This window comes from Podarcis melisellensis (genome assembly GCF_964234715.1).
Source record: "Podarcis melisellensis genome assembly, chromosome: 10".
Taxonomy (NCBI): domain Eukaryota; kingdom Metazoa; phylum Chordata; class Lepidosauria; order Squamata; family Lacertidae; genus Podarcis; species Podarcis melisellensis.
The window spans coordinates 15,435,512-15,452,713 of record NC_138542.1 but is presented as its reverse complement, the minus strand read 5'-3'; the positions used below and the strand labels follow the sequence as shown (position 1 = coordinate 15,452,713).

At 40.5% G+C, this 17,202-nt stretch overlaps 1 protein-coding gene across 1 annotated transcript in view; it reads left to right on the top strand.

Moving 5' to 3' along the window:
- Positions 1 to 17,202, top strand: part of TBC1D22A (TBC1 domain family member 22A) — a 116,087-nt gene that overhangs the window by 26,341 nt on the left and 72,544 nt on the right. Inside the window, exons 5-8 of the mRNA XM_081929162.1 lie at positions 6,562 to 6,632; positions 11,895 to 12,023; positions 13,149 to 13,211; positions 14,521 to 14,635. Of these exons, the coding sequence (XP_081785288.1) occupies positions 6,562 to 6,632; positions 11,895 to 12,023; positions 13,149 to 13,211; positions 14,521 to 14,635 (378 nt within the window). The remainder of the gene's footprint in view (positions 1 to 6,561; positions 6,633 to 11,894; positions 12,024 to 13,148; positions 13,212 to 14,520; positions 14,636 to 17,202) is intronic.

The following is a 17,202-nucleotide window of genomic DNA, read 5'->3' as shown; positions in this document are numbered from 1 at the left end:
GATATATCAGCAGCTAAACTGTTGAACATTTTGTATGTGCCTTAGGAAACTTGAGCATATCATATTAAATGGAACAGATTCTAGACCAAGGGTTCTCAACCATTTGGGTTTTATGGACACATTGGGAATTTTGAGAGTGTTGTGGGTACCATCACAAAATGCGCAGTGCGGTGTGTGGCCTGTCCAAAAGTGGCTGGCTGCTGTGGGGGTGTTGCCAGGCTATTTATTCTAAATATGAGAGCAAACTCACTCAACCAGTGGTTGAAACACATTTCCCCAGCCTTTTCTGATGCTTGATACATTTCAGAGAAGGCAAACTGGAGAGGATGAGGTTTTACTCCGTTTCTTGGGCAGGTTACTTTGGAGTACAATGCAATAAACCTTACCCACCCAGGTCACCCCAATTTAACTTCAAATAATTTGCACTGCATCCAAAACCAATATCCCACTAGCAGGCAGTTTTTGGAGGGGAGGTTGTTGAGCCTCTTATGTGATCTGTGCCATTTGGCTGCCATCTTGGATCCCTCCCCATTTGTAATGCAAGCACTGTTCCCTGTCAGATTAGCACATCTGAGGGAATGGGTTGTGTATCTGGCAGTGACCACAACCAGTAGCCATAGGCAGGACCCATGTCCTCTTAACCATTAGGATGTGTGACAAAATGGATTCCTGGAGGTAACGGGTATCAGATTATTTGCTTTGAGCAATATCTTTTCTCATTTCATTTTCATTTTATAGGATCTTTCTATTTTTTTACCTCATTTTAAAAACCCAGCATTTGAAATACTTGCAGCCAACCTGTTGCAGGGATAAATGATGTGTTGGATTTGCACCTGCTTATAGTCTTCTGTAGTATTGTGAAAGTACTGTTGCATGATCAAAGTAGTGGTTTGCAGTTGTTTACTAAGAAGCAACCAGCTTTCTCTTTTTAAAATGTCTTGTCTGTGATCATCGTAAACCTGTATAGACTTTTGCTATTTTAGCCACAGGAAGCTAGAAAAAGAGGGTCCATATGATGCCATACAATATTAACCTTTTCCTAATTAAATCCTGTAGAACATTGGCTGTGAAATCAGCAGTATTGAGAGAGTAGTCTTATGTAATTAGACTTTTTGGAAGTGTTTGTTTACAGTTGATTTCAGACAGAACTGTTTTTATATGCACAAAGCAGATGGTAATATTTGACACTATATCCTTATTGGAATATGTTAAAGCCTCGATTTAAACTTTTTAAACACTTATGTGAAATGCAGTTTTTGTCTTTTTCATTTAAAACGAGGGAGAGTAAAGCGCAAAATTTCTAGAATTGGAGCAGTGTTCAACTCTTCAGTATGTTAAAACCCCTAAAGGGAGGGTTGTATATCTGTGGTGGCCCATGTGTTTTACATACTAAAGGAAAGATGGGATAAAAACATTTATGATTAATTCCTGAATATCCACGTAGGGCTGGGAATGTCTCCTGAATAGATACAGTCAGTTGGTGTAGAAAATCTCAAGCTTTATCAACTGAGCTATCTGAAGTCACAATTCATCGTGGTTTGGCTTAGCGTTACATAAAGCCAGGCCGTTGTGGCCCTAACTTAGTGCTCTACTAACTAGGGCTTAAAACTTAGTTATCCTAGCTTCTTTTGAGAAAAATTTTACAACAGAAAAGCTTAGTAATATCTCAGAGAAGATGTTTCTAATGTCTGGGCGTCTGCTCAATGTCATGTATCCTTCTGCACAGCACAGCTTGTGTGGAAATGTTTGAAATGAAACGTAAAAGGAGAATTAAGTATTTGCAGGAAAAATCCTCAACAAAGGCTTTATTCCCCCTTCCCCATTCAAACAGAATGTATGTATATAAACAGATTAGATCAGGTAAACAAACTTATGCGTAAGCATTCTGTAATGACTAGACGAGCAGTTGGAAAACACAGCAATTGTGTTTTGAGCAAAAGTATTTGAACAAATACTTGTTTTTTCCATTATTTAAATTTTCTGATTCTTTGATAGCATGGAAGCAGATCTCTTTGTCTGTCTGCATAGTGAGTGTGCAATGCAGAGATATAGGAAGATGAGATGAAAAATGCTTGCAGTGAGGTCACTGACTGGTTAAGACCTTTATGATTTCACTGATACCTCGGATATGCTAAAATGTGCACTGGAAATGCCCTTAGATCTGTTGTAGATGTAAGGGTAACTGTAAGTTGAGCAGGTAATGTGTGTAAGTGGCCCCTGCACATTTACTAGGCCTCATGGAGAATGTTATAATAATCTGTCCATAAAGAGGGACTGTGCACATTTCCTGGTCATATGTAGTCTTCCAGCAGGCTTGGGGAATGCACATATCACATTTGTATTTTATATATAAAATTGATATCCCGCCCATCTGGCTGGGTTTGTCATCGGTATGCAATCTGCACCCAGTGGACTGCTTTTGACCCACTCCTAATCTTTTGTGGCTCACAACATGTTAGGAGATTTCCGTTCCACCTTAAGAGGGAGCAGGCTGTGTGAGTCAGAGTCTGCGTATTTCCTGTTCACAGGATGTTTATGTTTGCTATTGCTTTCGTTTTCTCTCTCTGCGCCAGAACACGCTAGCAGGCGGTCATGTTTTTCTTTGTTCTGACCAACGCTGAATAAACATTCTAAATGATACTCTCCTGAGTGCAACTTTCACTGTGTGAATTCTGCTGATAGAGCGTGCATCAGCCCAGGAATGTGGCAATCTATTTCTGGAGCTCATGTCGCTAATTGCTGATACTGTATCTACGGGAGGTCGATGGACGTCCGGAGTCCGGAGTCGGCGTGGAGGCAGTGATGGCCTATGTCTCCCTGGCAGTATCCCAACACAACATACCACTTAAGCAGGGAGAAGAAGGATTAATCTTTTTTGCAGCCCATCTTCTTTTCAACTGTTCCCTTATCACATGGATTGCGGAGAGAAGAGAATTTTAAACCTTTCTCCCTCTCCCTCCTCAAAAAAACTCCTCTCACCATCCTGATGAAAATTGTCACCCTCTGCTGTTATTAAGCAGAGGAAAAAACTTAGTAGTAACATGTTCAATCATAATTGGGATCGTTGAGGAGGGAAGAGTGTGCCACCTGAGGTAGGATTACCTAGCAGGAGAATCAAAGATGGACAAGAGAGAGAGTATAAAGTATTCCTGGTCCCATCTGCTGCCATTTCTGACCCTGCACATTTGCTAACGGATTCCTTCCAAGAGAATTCAGCTTTTTTTATGGGAAAAGGTTGTCCACTCCTAATCTCATTGATGTAGTCTTTTTAAAGGGGGAGGAACTCAACACCCTTCTCTACATTTATGAAGGGATCAACTGCTAGGCAAACAGGTCTCTTAAATGCACGTAGAGCAGCTGGTAATGATACAGCTTGCATTAATTATCTCTTGGCTCAGTAGAGACAAGGCTGTCAAGGAGCCAAACCTCAGGAGAAAATGGGTGATATCCAGTGATGTGTCTGCCTGCATGTGCAATGAAGATCCACTTGCACAGTGGGACTTATGATTTCTCTTCCCCCATCTGCATGCCTCCAAAGTCTGCCCTAGAGGGTTCTTCAGTCATCTGGAGCATATTTGGGTTAGCGGGCCACACGAGGGGAACTGCAGGGTGCAAGGAGAAGCTTAATCTTGAGCTCCTTTTCCCTAGATACACATGAATTTCTTGCAAATCCAGTACCTTTTTCATTCTTGGGCTTGGCAAAATGCAGCATACTAGTTTTGTGTACTTATTGTCCACTGTCCCTGTCTCTGGCTATTTACCAATCTCGCCCAACTTTTTTTTAAAAAAATGAGTGGGACCGGTGAACTAAAGAAGGAAGAAAAATCCTGAATGCTAATGCAACCTTTTTTTACTGCATCTTTTGGATTCTGGCCATGTGCATCAAGAAGTCGCAAGTGGGCAGACTATGACTAGCCTTGCAGGGATGAGGGCAGAGGTTTCTGGTCTCTCAAACAGATGGCTCCATGACACTTCTGAAAGGTGAACCTTTTTCTAATTCAAATACAAGATGGCCTGCTGAGGAATTGGCTTGCTGCCTTATTGTTCAAGTATGTTTTGAGACTTGCTTCTATAGCTTTATTTTCTTGGCTTGTAGCTATGACTCTCTTGGCTATACATAGTTGACAGTGTGGATCTGTGAACCTTATTCAGGTTCCTCAGCAATGCTGGCCAGCCAGCCTCTGTTTAAGAACGTTTGAATTACCAGAAACATCCAGCATTTGTAGACAGCATTTATGGCATAGCTTCTGCTGTGTCATAAACTTCAATATTATCTACCTACCAAGACTACTGGTGTTTTGGATAGTCTTATGAATGTGTTGTGCCTAAGAGGATATAATTGAATTAATCTGCTGCTTGCTAAAATGATGTTTAAAATTGCAAGTAATGCTTAAATGCTTCTTGAAATAGATGGAATAAGGTGTAATCAACCTAATGTGCTGAAATATTTCTATTAATATATCTTGTGCTATAGTAGGACTAGACAACTTGATTTTCGAATTGGGCTTTGAGGGAGAATTTAGAATGTGACATTGAAGATAACTCCCTCTTTTATATTAAATGGCATTATACTAAACTGTATTAAAAATATGTTTCTCTCCAAGTTGCCAGGTGTTACAACAGGGTGTGATCAAAGAGAGCCAGCATTTTGTGTTGGACTGGGAGCTGGGAGACCAGGGTTCAAATCACCACTCAGCCATGAATGTCCAATGGGTGAGCTTGGGCCAGTCACTGTCTCTCAGCCTAGCTTACTTCACAGGGTGGTCGTGAGGGTAAAATGGAGAAGGGGGGCAGTGTTTTAGCAGTGGCAGCACAATACGTACATATGACACCATGGCTTTCTGGCATATTACACCGATCCTGGTCCGACTGCACTGGCTACCAATTAGTTTCCAGGCCCAATTCAAAGTGCTGGTTTTGACTTATAAAGCCTGAAATGGCTCAGGACTGCAATACCTCAAGGACTGTCTCTTTCCATATGAACCTACTTGGACCCTGAGATCATCTTCTGAGGCCCTTCTTCATGTGCCTCCTCCTCGAGAGTTCCGGAGGATGGCAACATGAGAACGGGCCTTCTCTGCAGTGGCTCCCCGTCTGTGGAATGCTCTCCCCAGGGAAGCTCGCCTGGTGCCTTCGTTACATACCTTTAGGTTTGAGGCAAAAATGTTCCTTTTTAATCAGACCTTTGGTTGATCTGATTGACATCCTATCCCCTTTTAAAAATGTGGCTCTTTTTTGGGTGTGTGTTTTTGGGTTGTGGTTTTTATTTTGATTATATCTATTGTGGTTTTTATGTTGATATTTTCTGTGAACCACCCTGAGATCTCCGGGAATAGGCCGGTATATGAATTCAATAAATAATAAAATAAAGATGATTGCACTACCCCGAAATTGGAGAGATGCTTTTCATCTGAATCTGCCATGGTTGGCCATTTTATTCTGCCTCTTTATTCTGCCTGTTCTGTGTACTGGATTATATAGGTGGTGTTTTATAACTTTTTTTTTTTTTAAAGATGTAAGAAAGCTCAAACGACACCACAGCTGGCTCTTCAAGATAATCCACTTCACCTTGCTTCATGATAGGGTGCCTTTTATAAGTGCCACACAAGCTAAGAAATTATCAGTTCCATTCCAGATTGTATAGTCTTCACTGGTCAGTTGTCAGCAAACAGAAGGAGACAGCATGGTTTCAGTAACAACCGTGAAATTCCATATATTTCTGTCTGAGTTGCAACACCTGTATGATCTATGCTTTATGAAGGCAGCTTTATCTTGTAGGTGACTTTAGTGGATGCAATGTGCCATATAATTCCAGTCCAGATTGCATATGTGCCAGTAAATTGCAGTATATGTGTATTTATTTCCAAAGATAAAGGGATGTGACCAGCCCTGTGGCTTTGAAAGTAGTCCTGAAGTAGGTCTGGGAGAACCTGCCAATCTTGAAATGTTTTTTAACTACTACTCCGGCTCCTTGACTATTGGCTATGCTGCCTAGGGTTGATGGGAGTTGTAGGTATCTGTAGGACGGCCACATCCTTCCTTATTGCTGCTTCCAAAATGCAGTGCAACTGTATTGTGATAAAGGTTTTTCTCCCTCTGCTGGAATGCTATAAGATCAAACTGTTATTTTTGTTACAGACCTACTGAAGATCCTTATTTTTGTTCCTAAGGATTATGTGACACAAGATCCATGTCCCCCCCCCCCCATTCAGTGATGATGTTTAGAGCCCAGAGTTGTGATCAACTGTTCTTATGCTTCATGCACAGTGCCTTGTATGACATATACCATATTTTCCCGTCTATAAGACTAGGTTTCCCCCCTAAAAATAATATCAAAAAGTAGGGGGCGTCTTATACACGGGGCCATCTCTCCCCATTTTCTTAAACCTGAGTCCCCCCAAAAAGGGGGCGTCTTATAAACAGAAAAATACGGTAACTTGTTAATGTTGTATAGCTTGATATATAAATTGGTGTTTTTCTATTCAAGTGACCTAAATTTGAATGCTTTTTGGTGCCGGTTTCTAACTGAAGTTTGCTCTTTCTTTTTTGTTGGGAGAGTAGAAGAATTACGGAAGTTGAGCTGGTCAGGAATCCCGAAAGCAGTTCGGCCAATTACATGGAAGCTCCTTTCAGTAAGTACTTCAGTATTTTGTGATGATAGTGTTATTTCTCTCACCACATATAATTTTGCTTGAGTCATAGCTAATCAGTAGCGCTCCAAAACAGTGTGACAAAAAGGACGTTGTTCTGTTCTCAATTTCAAGCTTGGTTTGTCATAGGAGAATAGAGTAGTAAATCATGACAAGTGCTGTATTTTTCTTTGTTGCCCTCGCCCCCCAGCTCCTAAATGCCTTGTAGTGTTAAATAAAAAATTAGTTTCAAACAATAAAGTTAAGTATATTCCAACTATGTGCATATGTGTTTCTTACAGTATTGGTGTAAATTAGAAAATGGTGTTTATTGATACTGGTGTTAAGTAGAATTGTTTCCTTGCTTAGTGGCAAAATGTTTTGAGGAAGGTATATATATCTATGGTATCTTGCACCCAAGTGAACATGAATTCTGCTTCATCAGCGAATATTCATGTTGGCTTTTTAACATTCCAAGTTACACATCCCGCAGTTTAGCACTGTTGAATTTTTTAGAGAAGACTTAAAACAGTGTTCTTTTTTACCCCCCCCCCTTTTTTGAGGAAGATCAATCTGTGGGGAATGTGAAGTGTTCACTTCAGAAGAGGTCTGATTTCCAGTGTTTAAAAAGATTCTTTCTTGCTAATGAGTCTCAATAAATTTCTAGGCTTAGTGCTTTCTAATCCAAAATTCAGATGCAGCTCTTAACAGTGAATATTTAATAAGTAGTCTCTTGCAATTAAAATTAAGTACACAGAATGCAGTAGCTGTTTTTTTTTCTTCCCCTGGTAAAGTATACATTTAAAATGCTGACTCTTCATCCTGAAGTTCAAGCCGAGTTAGGCCATCTATTTACCCTATGATGCTGGCTTGATAGAAGAATGGGAAAAGCTATAAGCCATGTTGGCTGCAAGGTTATTACTTTGATTAGATTGGGATTTTTTTTAAAGAAGCAAGGCAGAAATTGTATAACGTTCCACACTCCTTCCTTGTCCCTGCTTCCTTGAATCCATGTTTCCTACCCAAAGTCAATGTCCCTAAGATGGATTTCTTATTGAGCACTTCTCTACCATTTGAAATGATGGTGTTTTGTCCCCTAGTCGCTGAATATTTGACATGGTAGTGATCTTATGTAGTAGAAGTAATGCTTTATTTCATGTTGTATTGAGATGTTTGTAACCTGCCCTCGGACTGCATGGTGAAGGGTGAGCTTTAAATATAAGTCAGTAAGTGGTTTTTTTTTTAAGAATCGGCAGTAAAAAGAAAACGTATTAGAATTAGGAAAAAGAACAAAGATTCTCTGAATAGCCATTAAAGGTAAAGGTAAAGGGACCCCTGTCCATTAGGTCCAGTCATGACCGACTCTGGGGTTGCGCGCTCATCTCGCTCTATAGGCCGAGGGAGCCGGTGTTTGTCCGCAGACAGCTTCCGGGTCATGTGACCAGCATGACTAAGCTGCTTATGGCGAAACCAGAGGAGCACACGGAAACACCGTTTACCTTCTCCTCGGAGCGATGCCTATTTATCTACTTGCACTTTGATGTGCTTCCGAACTGCTAGGTTGGCAGGAGCAGGGACCAAGCAACGGGAGCTCACCCCGTCGCAGGGATTTGAACCGCCGACCTTCTGATCGGCAAGTCCTAGGCTCTGTGGTTTAACCCACAGTGCCACCCGCATCCCTGAATAGCCATTAGTTTGACATAAACACCCCCATTTTATCTGAATGTCTTCTAACTTGTCCACATGCACAGATGAGCCTTTGAAGTATAATTTTAAATAAGTCTGTAAGATCTCCTAAAACCAGAAGGAGAGGTAAATGATTTGAACTAGTGGCTAATGTGTGCTTTCTTACCTGCAAAAACAAAACATGGCTTGCAAGGGAACAGGATATTGAACTTGTCTAAAAGAGAGGGTGTGTTGATTAATCTTTGAAACTGATTAGCAGCAAATGTCTCTGTTCTAAGGGAAATATTGGTATATTTAGTCATAAATTAAATTGCTTTCTAATGGGACAAATAATGTATTCTGAAGAGTACAGACTCCTGAAAAAGAAATGCAGTCTTGACATCTTAATATCCTAGCTCACTACTTTGCATAAAGTTAAATATTGAATTCTAGAGATTGCATCTGGAGCTGATACAATATCTGGGAAACTTTGTCTTTCTCCAACTTATTGTTTCAACAGTAGTGTTTAGCTGGTGTCAAGTTGGTCCAAGACATTTTGTAGCCTGAAGTAAACAAAAGGATGGTGCCACCTATTCAAATTCAAAAGTTGTTTGGACTAGCTGTTGGATCTGTTGTCAATAATGCCATGGAAATAGTGTTCTGTGCTACACTTGAGGGTAATAGGCTAGCTAGGGATCAGAGATCAAGGGTGTGTTTCACACAGCTATTTTCCAAAACCTCACTGCTACTTCCTGCCCCCCAACATCTGTCTCTTGAGGCTACTGCCTAGTGGCTGGCCCTGTTTGGTGCTGAAAATGAAATGTTCCAATAATGGGAACTTTTATTCATGTCCTTGGCACCAGTGTAATGAATAAAATGTTGGATCTCTGTGAGAGAGACATGAGCCCAGAGCCCAGATGAACCATGAAGCTTGCTGGCCGCCTTTGGATGAGTCGCTGACCAAGTTCAGACATAGTTATCTTTTAAATTATGACTCCACCCCCCCCCGCACACTTGCTCTTCCCTTTGGTTGTGTGCCATAATGCAAATCTTCCAGGTTTTGTTAAACCACAGCCACCCATTGCATTTGGATAACAACTGATATAATCTCTACTTACAAATCTCTACTTACAAACCAGTATATGAAATTGATATGAAATCAGTTCCCCAATTCGGTTGTAATTGGAAGTTTAACAAACCCTGAAAGATTCCCCTTACAACAGATGAGATTCCCCTTAAAATCCTTGTTTGAATAAGCCTTGAGTTATTAGACCAAGTTGGTTACATTTCAAATTTGCCATTGTCGCCAGGCCTGCTACAGCTGTGGATTCTTCCTTTTTAGGTCTGGGGTGTGACATCTTCCTTTTCTCAGACTGACATTATAAGGGTGGCTTATGAAAGATAAAATGGGGCCATTAAGTGCTTACCTGGATAATAAGTCTATCTTTTTTTCTTTGACTTTGACTTCAGATAAAAGATTTGAGAAAGTGGTAGCTAACTGCTTCACGTTCATATGCAGGACTTTCCTATGAGTCCATTCCTTGGCTGTATTTATGCGAAAGACTTAATAGAACAGGAAACACGAGGATCCAGTAAATTGAGGAAATGGCTATTCTTTGATTTAGCTTTTAAGATAAGCAGTTTTTTACATTGATAGCTTCCTTTTCTCAGCCTTTTTATAACTTGTGTGCAATGTTTATAAACTAGTTGAGTTCTCATACTACCAGCATAGTCTGTAACACTTTATACAAATAGCTTTGCAGAAACACTTTCTGCATTGTATACACCAAGCACATAGGCTTGATTACTTAAATCCAGATGAGTTTATTGATTTGCATCAAAGCTTTTTATTACTTGTTGAATTGTTTTGTACACTACACTTCCCCTACTTCATAGACTGTAGCCTTCTTCTTTTGAAGGTTGTAAAAGTTCTTCAATAGATCCCTGAATCATTTCACTTAATAGTATTGGTACTTTGCCATGCATACACAAATACTTGCTTAATTTACATTAAGTTTCTTTTATCTTTTCTCCTGGGGTGTGCTATATCAATCTTGTCCAAACTTTGTCAGAAACGCTCTGGTGTGCAACATATGGTTTGATTGCTCTGAAGCTTTTCATTTTTCATCAACAGCTATTTTTCACTTTCATTTTGTTTTCAAAATGTTTTAAGCACTCAGTCCGAAATCCTAAATGTTTAATCTACTGAGTAATAGGACTGCAGGGGGAAAATATCCTGTTCTACAAAGACAAATACATTCCCTTTTAAAAATACTGTTGATTCCCATTGGGATGTGATTGGAGAAAGCATTTTCTGGTTGCAAGCCAGAACTGTCGGTCACAATTTTTTAGCTCCTCTCCCACCAACTCTCCCATCCCCCTAGCTGGCATTTTCCTCTCATGGGAAGAGATGCATACATTTTTAAGACTGCTCTTTGTGTGTTCCAAAGTGTTGGGGACAGACTAAATTTGCTTTGGAGAAGCACCACTTCTTGATTCTGACCAAGTCTGAAGTGGCCCACTTCACTTTGGGCTGTGAAGCAAATGTGTACACAATGACCCAGTATAATTCCTCAGTGCGACTTAGAATATATTAGCACAGGAGCCATAGCTAGTTTGCTCAAGCTTCCCTACCTATGGTTTGGGTTACACATTCTTTTTGTTAGGCTATATATTGTCTCTGTTGTAGCCTGTTATATGAAGTGGAGAAACTATTTACAGGCATCTCAGACTGGGAACTTTTTGGAGCTATCACCTCTTAGAGTAGGCAATGCAGTGGTACCTCGGGTTAAGTACTTAATTCGTTCTGGAGGTCTGCACTTAACCTGAAACTGTTCTTAACCTGAAGCACCACTTTAGCTTATTGGGCCTCCTGCTGCCACTGCGCCGCCAGAGCATGATTTCTGTTCTCATCTGAAGCAAAGTTCTTAATCCGAGGTACAATTTCTGGGTTAGCGGAGTCTGTAACCTGAAGCGTATGTAATCTGAAGCATATGTAACCCGAGGTACCACTGTATTGGGTTAGATCTTGGGCCTCCAGCTATTTTTGGACTACAATTCCCATCCCTGACCACTGGCGCAGCTGGCTGGGGACCCAAGTTTGGGAAACCCTGGTCTCGTTAAACCAGTGGAATGACTTGGAATAATACACCACATAAATGGAAGAGAAATGCAATGCTATATTGAAGTGAATGCTTTCTTTAAAAGAGGAACAAAATGGATGGGGGAAAGTGAATTAAATTCCATTTACAATTGCACTGGAGAACCTGTGTTTTGCATTGAATGCACAGGCCCACTTTGAATGTACATCCCTGGATCATAAAATATGGATTATGAACCCCCCAAAGAGTTGGGGGGGGGGTCAAGTGATCTGTTTGTTTTAAATCAGAGGTCCCCAGTTTGGATGTAATGAGGAACTCTGGCTTAAAACCAGGATACCTGCACCAAAGCCAGTGCAAGATGAGAGAAGTCGCCATGGTTTGCGAAACTGTTAATTTGCATCAGAAATGGGCCATAGAACAATTTTCAAGGGAGGGAGAGTTTTTAATGAACAATTGGTAAAGAATTTCTCTACAATTTAAAATGTGTGTCACTTTCTAGGGTTACCTCCCTGCAAATATAGAACGGAGAGAAGGCACTTTACAAAGAAAACGGAAAGAGTATTTTGCTTTTGTGGAACAATATTATGATTCAAGAAATGAAGAAACTCACCAGGAGACATACAGACAGGTGAAGGAACTGAAAAATGTCTCTAATTAAAGAAAATTGCACATGCATTCCAATGCCTTTTTCAATATTACATCACATCATTTCTGAGAGTGCCCCTGGCTTTTATTGAGCTTCTCATTCACCCTTCCAGGCACACAAAGAGCAATGGGACCAGGCTTTTCCTTTCTGTGGCTAACTTCCCTTTTCATTCCTTTTTTTCCTCAATTTATAGGTAACCTTGGATACAGATATGGCCTTTGCATGTATAGCGCACTGGTTTCCAAATCTTCTGTCTTCATGGAATACTTTGCGCATTGACTTTGGGAACCCCTGGGCAGTTGCCAGTGTGAATCTTGCGCATTTAAAATACCGGTGCAGCCTTTCGTAGAGGTCAATTTGCACGGAGCACTCACTGGCTAAGGCAGCTGGGCTTCTCCAGTGCCACACCTGAACAGAGTCTGCATCTTGGAATGCACCTGACATTCTCCTGCATCTGAACCTTGTTTAGAAAGTGTAGTGAGCAAACTGTCTTTCAGGGAAGTCTGTTGGCCATTATTGGTCCTCTCCCTGTGAAATCCCTGATAGGCGTCCAAGATATTCTAAGATTCCTAGGAACATAGTTTAAAAACCATGAAAACAATGGAAGGGAAGGGATAATCCAGACCTTCAGGAAGCCTTTCTTGAGGGGCTAATAGAAGGGACACTGGAGAGCTAATGCATCTTGTAAAATATTACAAAATGAGTCCTGTTAGCCAGATGTTGCCCTGTAGACTCGATCTACCATTTACTTTGTGGATATGTCTTTAATATTTGTGTTGTGCTTTGTCTGCATTTTGAAGGAGTTTGTGCAGTACAAAAGGGAAATGTTAACCTACGTACTCCCCATATTCAGAATTACCATTGATTTTTTTTCCTTTATGTGTTAATTCACTGTCTATCAAATGCTCAAATTACTGAGTCCTGTGCAATTCATATGCACTTTAATTACTTTATAAAGGCATATAGGGAAGGCCTGTAAAGAATAAGGAAAATTGAAAACCTGCATTACTTCACTAGCTTTTTTTTTAAATAAGCAATTTCAACAATAACATTATGAACTTAGTCATCATTTGAAGGTTTCTGAAAATTAAAAGATTTCTTTTTCAGATTCATATAGATATTCCTCGGATGAGTCCGGAAGCTTTAATTCTTCAACCCAAAGCAACAGAGGCAAGTAATACTGTGAGATAATAAATCTAACTGTCCCAACTGTGTGATTTGCTTGTTTGTGTATTGTCGGAGTACACATTTCAGCTTCTCTGGAAATGCCATACTGAAAAGTTGTTCTTCTTGGCAAGCAATCTTACACCCATATAAGACAGCCATTTCTGCATTCTTGGGGAAATTCCCTGGGATATATATTTTTTAATGCCCTCAACAAGGGGTGAGCATGCTTATTGTCCTTCAGGAGCCCTAATGTTGACAACTGAAGTTTAGCTGGGGCAAGCAGGGGAAGGCCAATGAGGCAGAAGCTGAAAACTGGTGGACTCAAGCCACAGTTTATAGCCTACTGGAAAGAGGGATACACTCTCCTAAGGCTTGCATTAAAAATGTAAAGGGACCCCTGACTCATATTTGGGGTTAGATGAACAGTTCCCACTCACCTATCCATGGACTTCAGTAGACTGTGCTATAAAGCAATTGTACTATAGTGCTGAGGCTCAGGGTTAGTTCAGCAAGAAGCTAATCTTCCAGACCCAGATCTTGGCACTACTGGGGAGATACGTTTCCCAGTTGTCTTTTTTACTGGCTCTCATTTTTTGCAAGTCACAGTCTACTTGATCTCAGTTCTTTGACTTTACAGCAGCAAGAGTTACAAATATCAACCATAAATAGAAGTGATGCTTCTAATGATTAGTGGTCTTATTTTATGATCTCCTGTATCATCATGACAATATAGCTTCCTAGATGCAACCCCCTCCAGTGTAATGTCTGTGTTGTTAAGGACATATATGTAGAGCAGAGGTATTTTTTGGAACTATGCATAACTCTCCATTGTAGAAAAGCAGCTTTCTGCAACATGGGAGGAGGTGAAAGAGTATCCAAAGTCCTAAAGGACTCGAGTAGCATTCTTGGCCCACTTCCAAATGGCAAACTGCTTTTGAAGCTGATAGGTGTTTCAAAATATGTTTGTTATGGTGTGAGAGGCTGCTTTAAAAGAGAAATAGTCCGAAAGGCTTCTGGGTGTGTTCAGGACCCTGAATGCATCTTAAGAAGCTCTTTGAATTTTGTCTGTGAAATGTAGGAAGGAGAATAAACCTTACTTGTTGAAAATGGTACATTTTCAACAATTTAAATTTTGTATAAACGCTTAATTTTTACATAGTGCTAGTAATCTTTAAATGTTTTCCTTGAATAATAAATAAACTATATTAACATTTGCTGATTATGTATGCTGATACTCACTTGCATTTCATTATGCCTACATTTTGTGCCTTCTGAGTTCATTGCTTTACAGCTCTTTACATTTCTTCCCCAGATCTTTGAAAGAATTTTGTTTATCTGGGCAATACGTCATCCAGCCAGTGGATATGTTCAGGGCATAAATGATCTGGTTACTCCATTTTTTGTTGTCTTCACATGTGAATATACTGGTAAGAAAAGTTACATTAACATGTATATTATTGTAATCTGAAATTTTAAGAATGTCGGGGTATAGTATCTTTGTAGAGATTTGGGGGTTAAGTTATTAAAAATGTGCTTGTGTATGCAGAATTGCCTGTCAGTTAAATTTTTATTTGAAGTTGTTTTCTCTCTCTCTCTCTCTCTCTCTCTCTCTCTCTCTCTCTCTCTCTGTATGTGTGTGTGTGTGTGTATTGGGGGAGAGGTAATATTTGAAAGCCATGCATTTCAAGAATAGTTTTTGTGGATTCTTACAGCCATGGTCATACATACATAATTTTATTTGTATGACACCCTTCGATAGTTAAAACCATGCTCAAGGTGGCTTAAAACATGAAGAAAAATGCATAATTCCAAACCTAACTAAAGTTGTTGGCATCCATCTTTCTCAAGAGGCAGTGGAGTGCCAGGGGTGAAATCAAACGGCTGTGTTAGCAGCACTGGGTGGAAGCCTGGGCAGTGTGTATGGAGGTCCTGGGCTGCCCAGAAGACAAGACCCTCCTCTCGGCCTCGCTGATGTGGTCCAAAGGAAAGCAAAGCAATATGTTTGGCACCACCGCTGTTGCAGGAGTTGCCAGAAGGAGGCAAATAAATCATAATACATTATAAAATACAGATACTAAAATTAGTATCAATAACGGCCACAACCTTCCACTCCCCCAAATACTCCAGTTCAAGAGTCTGTTCAGCAGCCTCAGCTTTTGTAGTTGGAGTCAGTCAGGACCCTGCCCTCCCACGCCAGGTGGAAAAAGGCCTGCAGGGCAGGGAGCAGGTCTTCCAGGACTCGGCCAGGATGGTCAATGTTCCATCCCCCTTCTCTCCCTCCATCCCTTCCCAGTTGGTTGTGCTTCACACGCCTCATCAATATAATAAACTAGATTGATTTTGTTTTTAATAGAGGGCAGATTACCCTTGAAGAGTTGAATGGCTGTCCACTTATTTGACAGGAAGGCTTCTCTTTTGCTGTGCTTCAGTTCATAGGAAGTCCTTTCCCCCCCATACTGAGCAGCTAATGAGAATTGCTGTTGCTTGCTCCCCTAATAATCTATTAAGTAGAGTAGGGGGCTACTCTAGAGAGTGTTTACAGTTTCTGCCTCTTACTCCCTCATTTGACAGATAATGAAAATGTTCCTAATGAGCCTAGAACAGTAGGATCTGTGCTGGTATACTTTAGAGTTGTTAATTGAAATAAGTTTAAATGAGATGTGATTAGAGGATTGATATCCCATGTTAAATAGACCATTTAATTAATATAGTAAATACGTTTGTCTTAAGTACTTTACCATCAGTTTACATTTCAAGTATATTGTCTGCGTTTTTTCCTGAAATTTGCTATCAACAGACCAGGGTCTGTCTAATGGTCATTTGTCGTAATTGGGGACAATGGCACTGAAAAGTGGTTGCTGAACTCCCATCGGCATTAAACTTATTGCTGTGTTTGACTGGTAGAAAAGTGTATATCAGGGCACAAGTGTATATAGTGTAACTATAATCCCTTCTCCTAGAACATCTGCCCAGCTGTGGACCACTGGTGCTCTGAGTGCTCTGAGCACTTTTTTGGCAGCTCAAGTGTACGTGTAAAGGGAGGAGACATTAACTCTGACCAGCAACACCTGAGCCAGTTCTGGGCACTTTTAAATAAAAAGAGTGGAAGTTTGATTGGTTCTCTAGTATTGGGTGGATGTACATGAAGTCTGCTTTTGAGAGGGAAATTGCTGGGCTACAGATCTGTTAAAATGCAGTCCTAGTTGGCAAGCCCAATCTGCTCAGGAGTATTTGTATTCTGTTGCCATCATAAATCTTCAATGTCGAGGTGGTGCTGTTAAGGGAATCCCCGGAATAATGACAGTTTTAGCAATGCCTTCTCCTGTGGTCATGAGAAAACAGTATGCAAACAGTGGACTGTTGTGAAAAGCCAATCTTTAGCTTGATTTAAAAAATATTTATATAAAAATTGTAATAGCAGCTTATGAGGCTCTGCAAGAGCCTCTTTGGGATAAAAGAGATTAACGTTTGAATGACTGAAACATTGCAGGAAGGAGATACATTCAGCCCATTCAGAAGAACAGCAAAATAGAGGGAGAAAGCTCAGCTAAGAACCAAACAGTCTGTTGTCACATTGACTGCTTTCAAACAATAATTCAAACCTTCATGAACTGAACTGTGGATAGACACTGTGGTTTGTGCTTGTCCCTCACCCTTCCTATCATGTACCAGCTTCATCACAAAGATCCTAGCTTGCACTGATCCACAGCTCCCCATTGTGCATACAGGGGAATTTTGGCTTGATGGTGGTTACCAAATCAGGGAAATAAAACACAATCTCATCCTGCTTTGGTCACTGGCATTAAACTAGAGTTTCACAGTTTGTATTCAGTGGTCTGGCTTGCATGTCATGGCAAGCCAAACTATGGCTTAATGGGACCACCACAATGTACTGGCTCCCAGATAGGAACTCACACTTGCTTGTGGTCCTCCCTGGTCCTTTTAGCACAACATGACAGCTAAGCCACCTAAGCCGAGGTTTGACTTAGCGTAT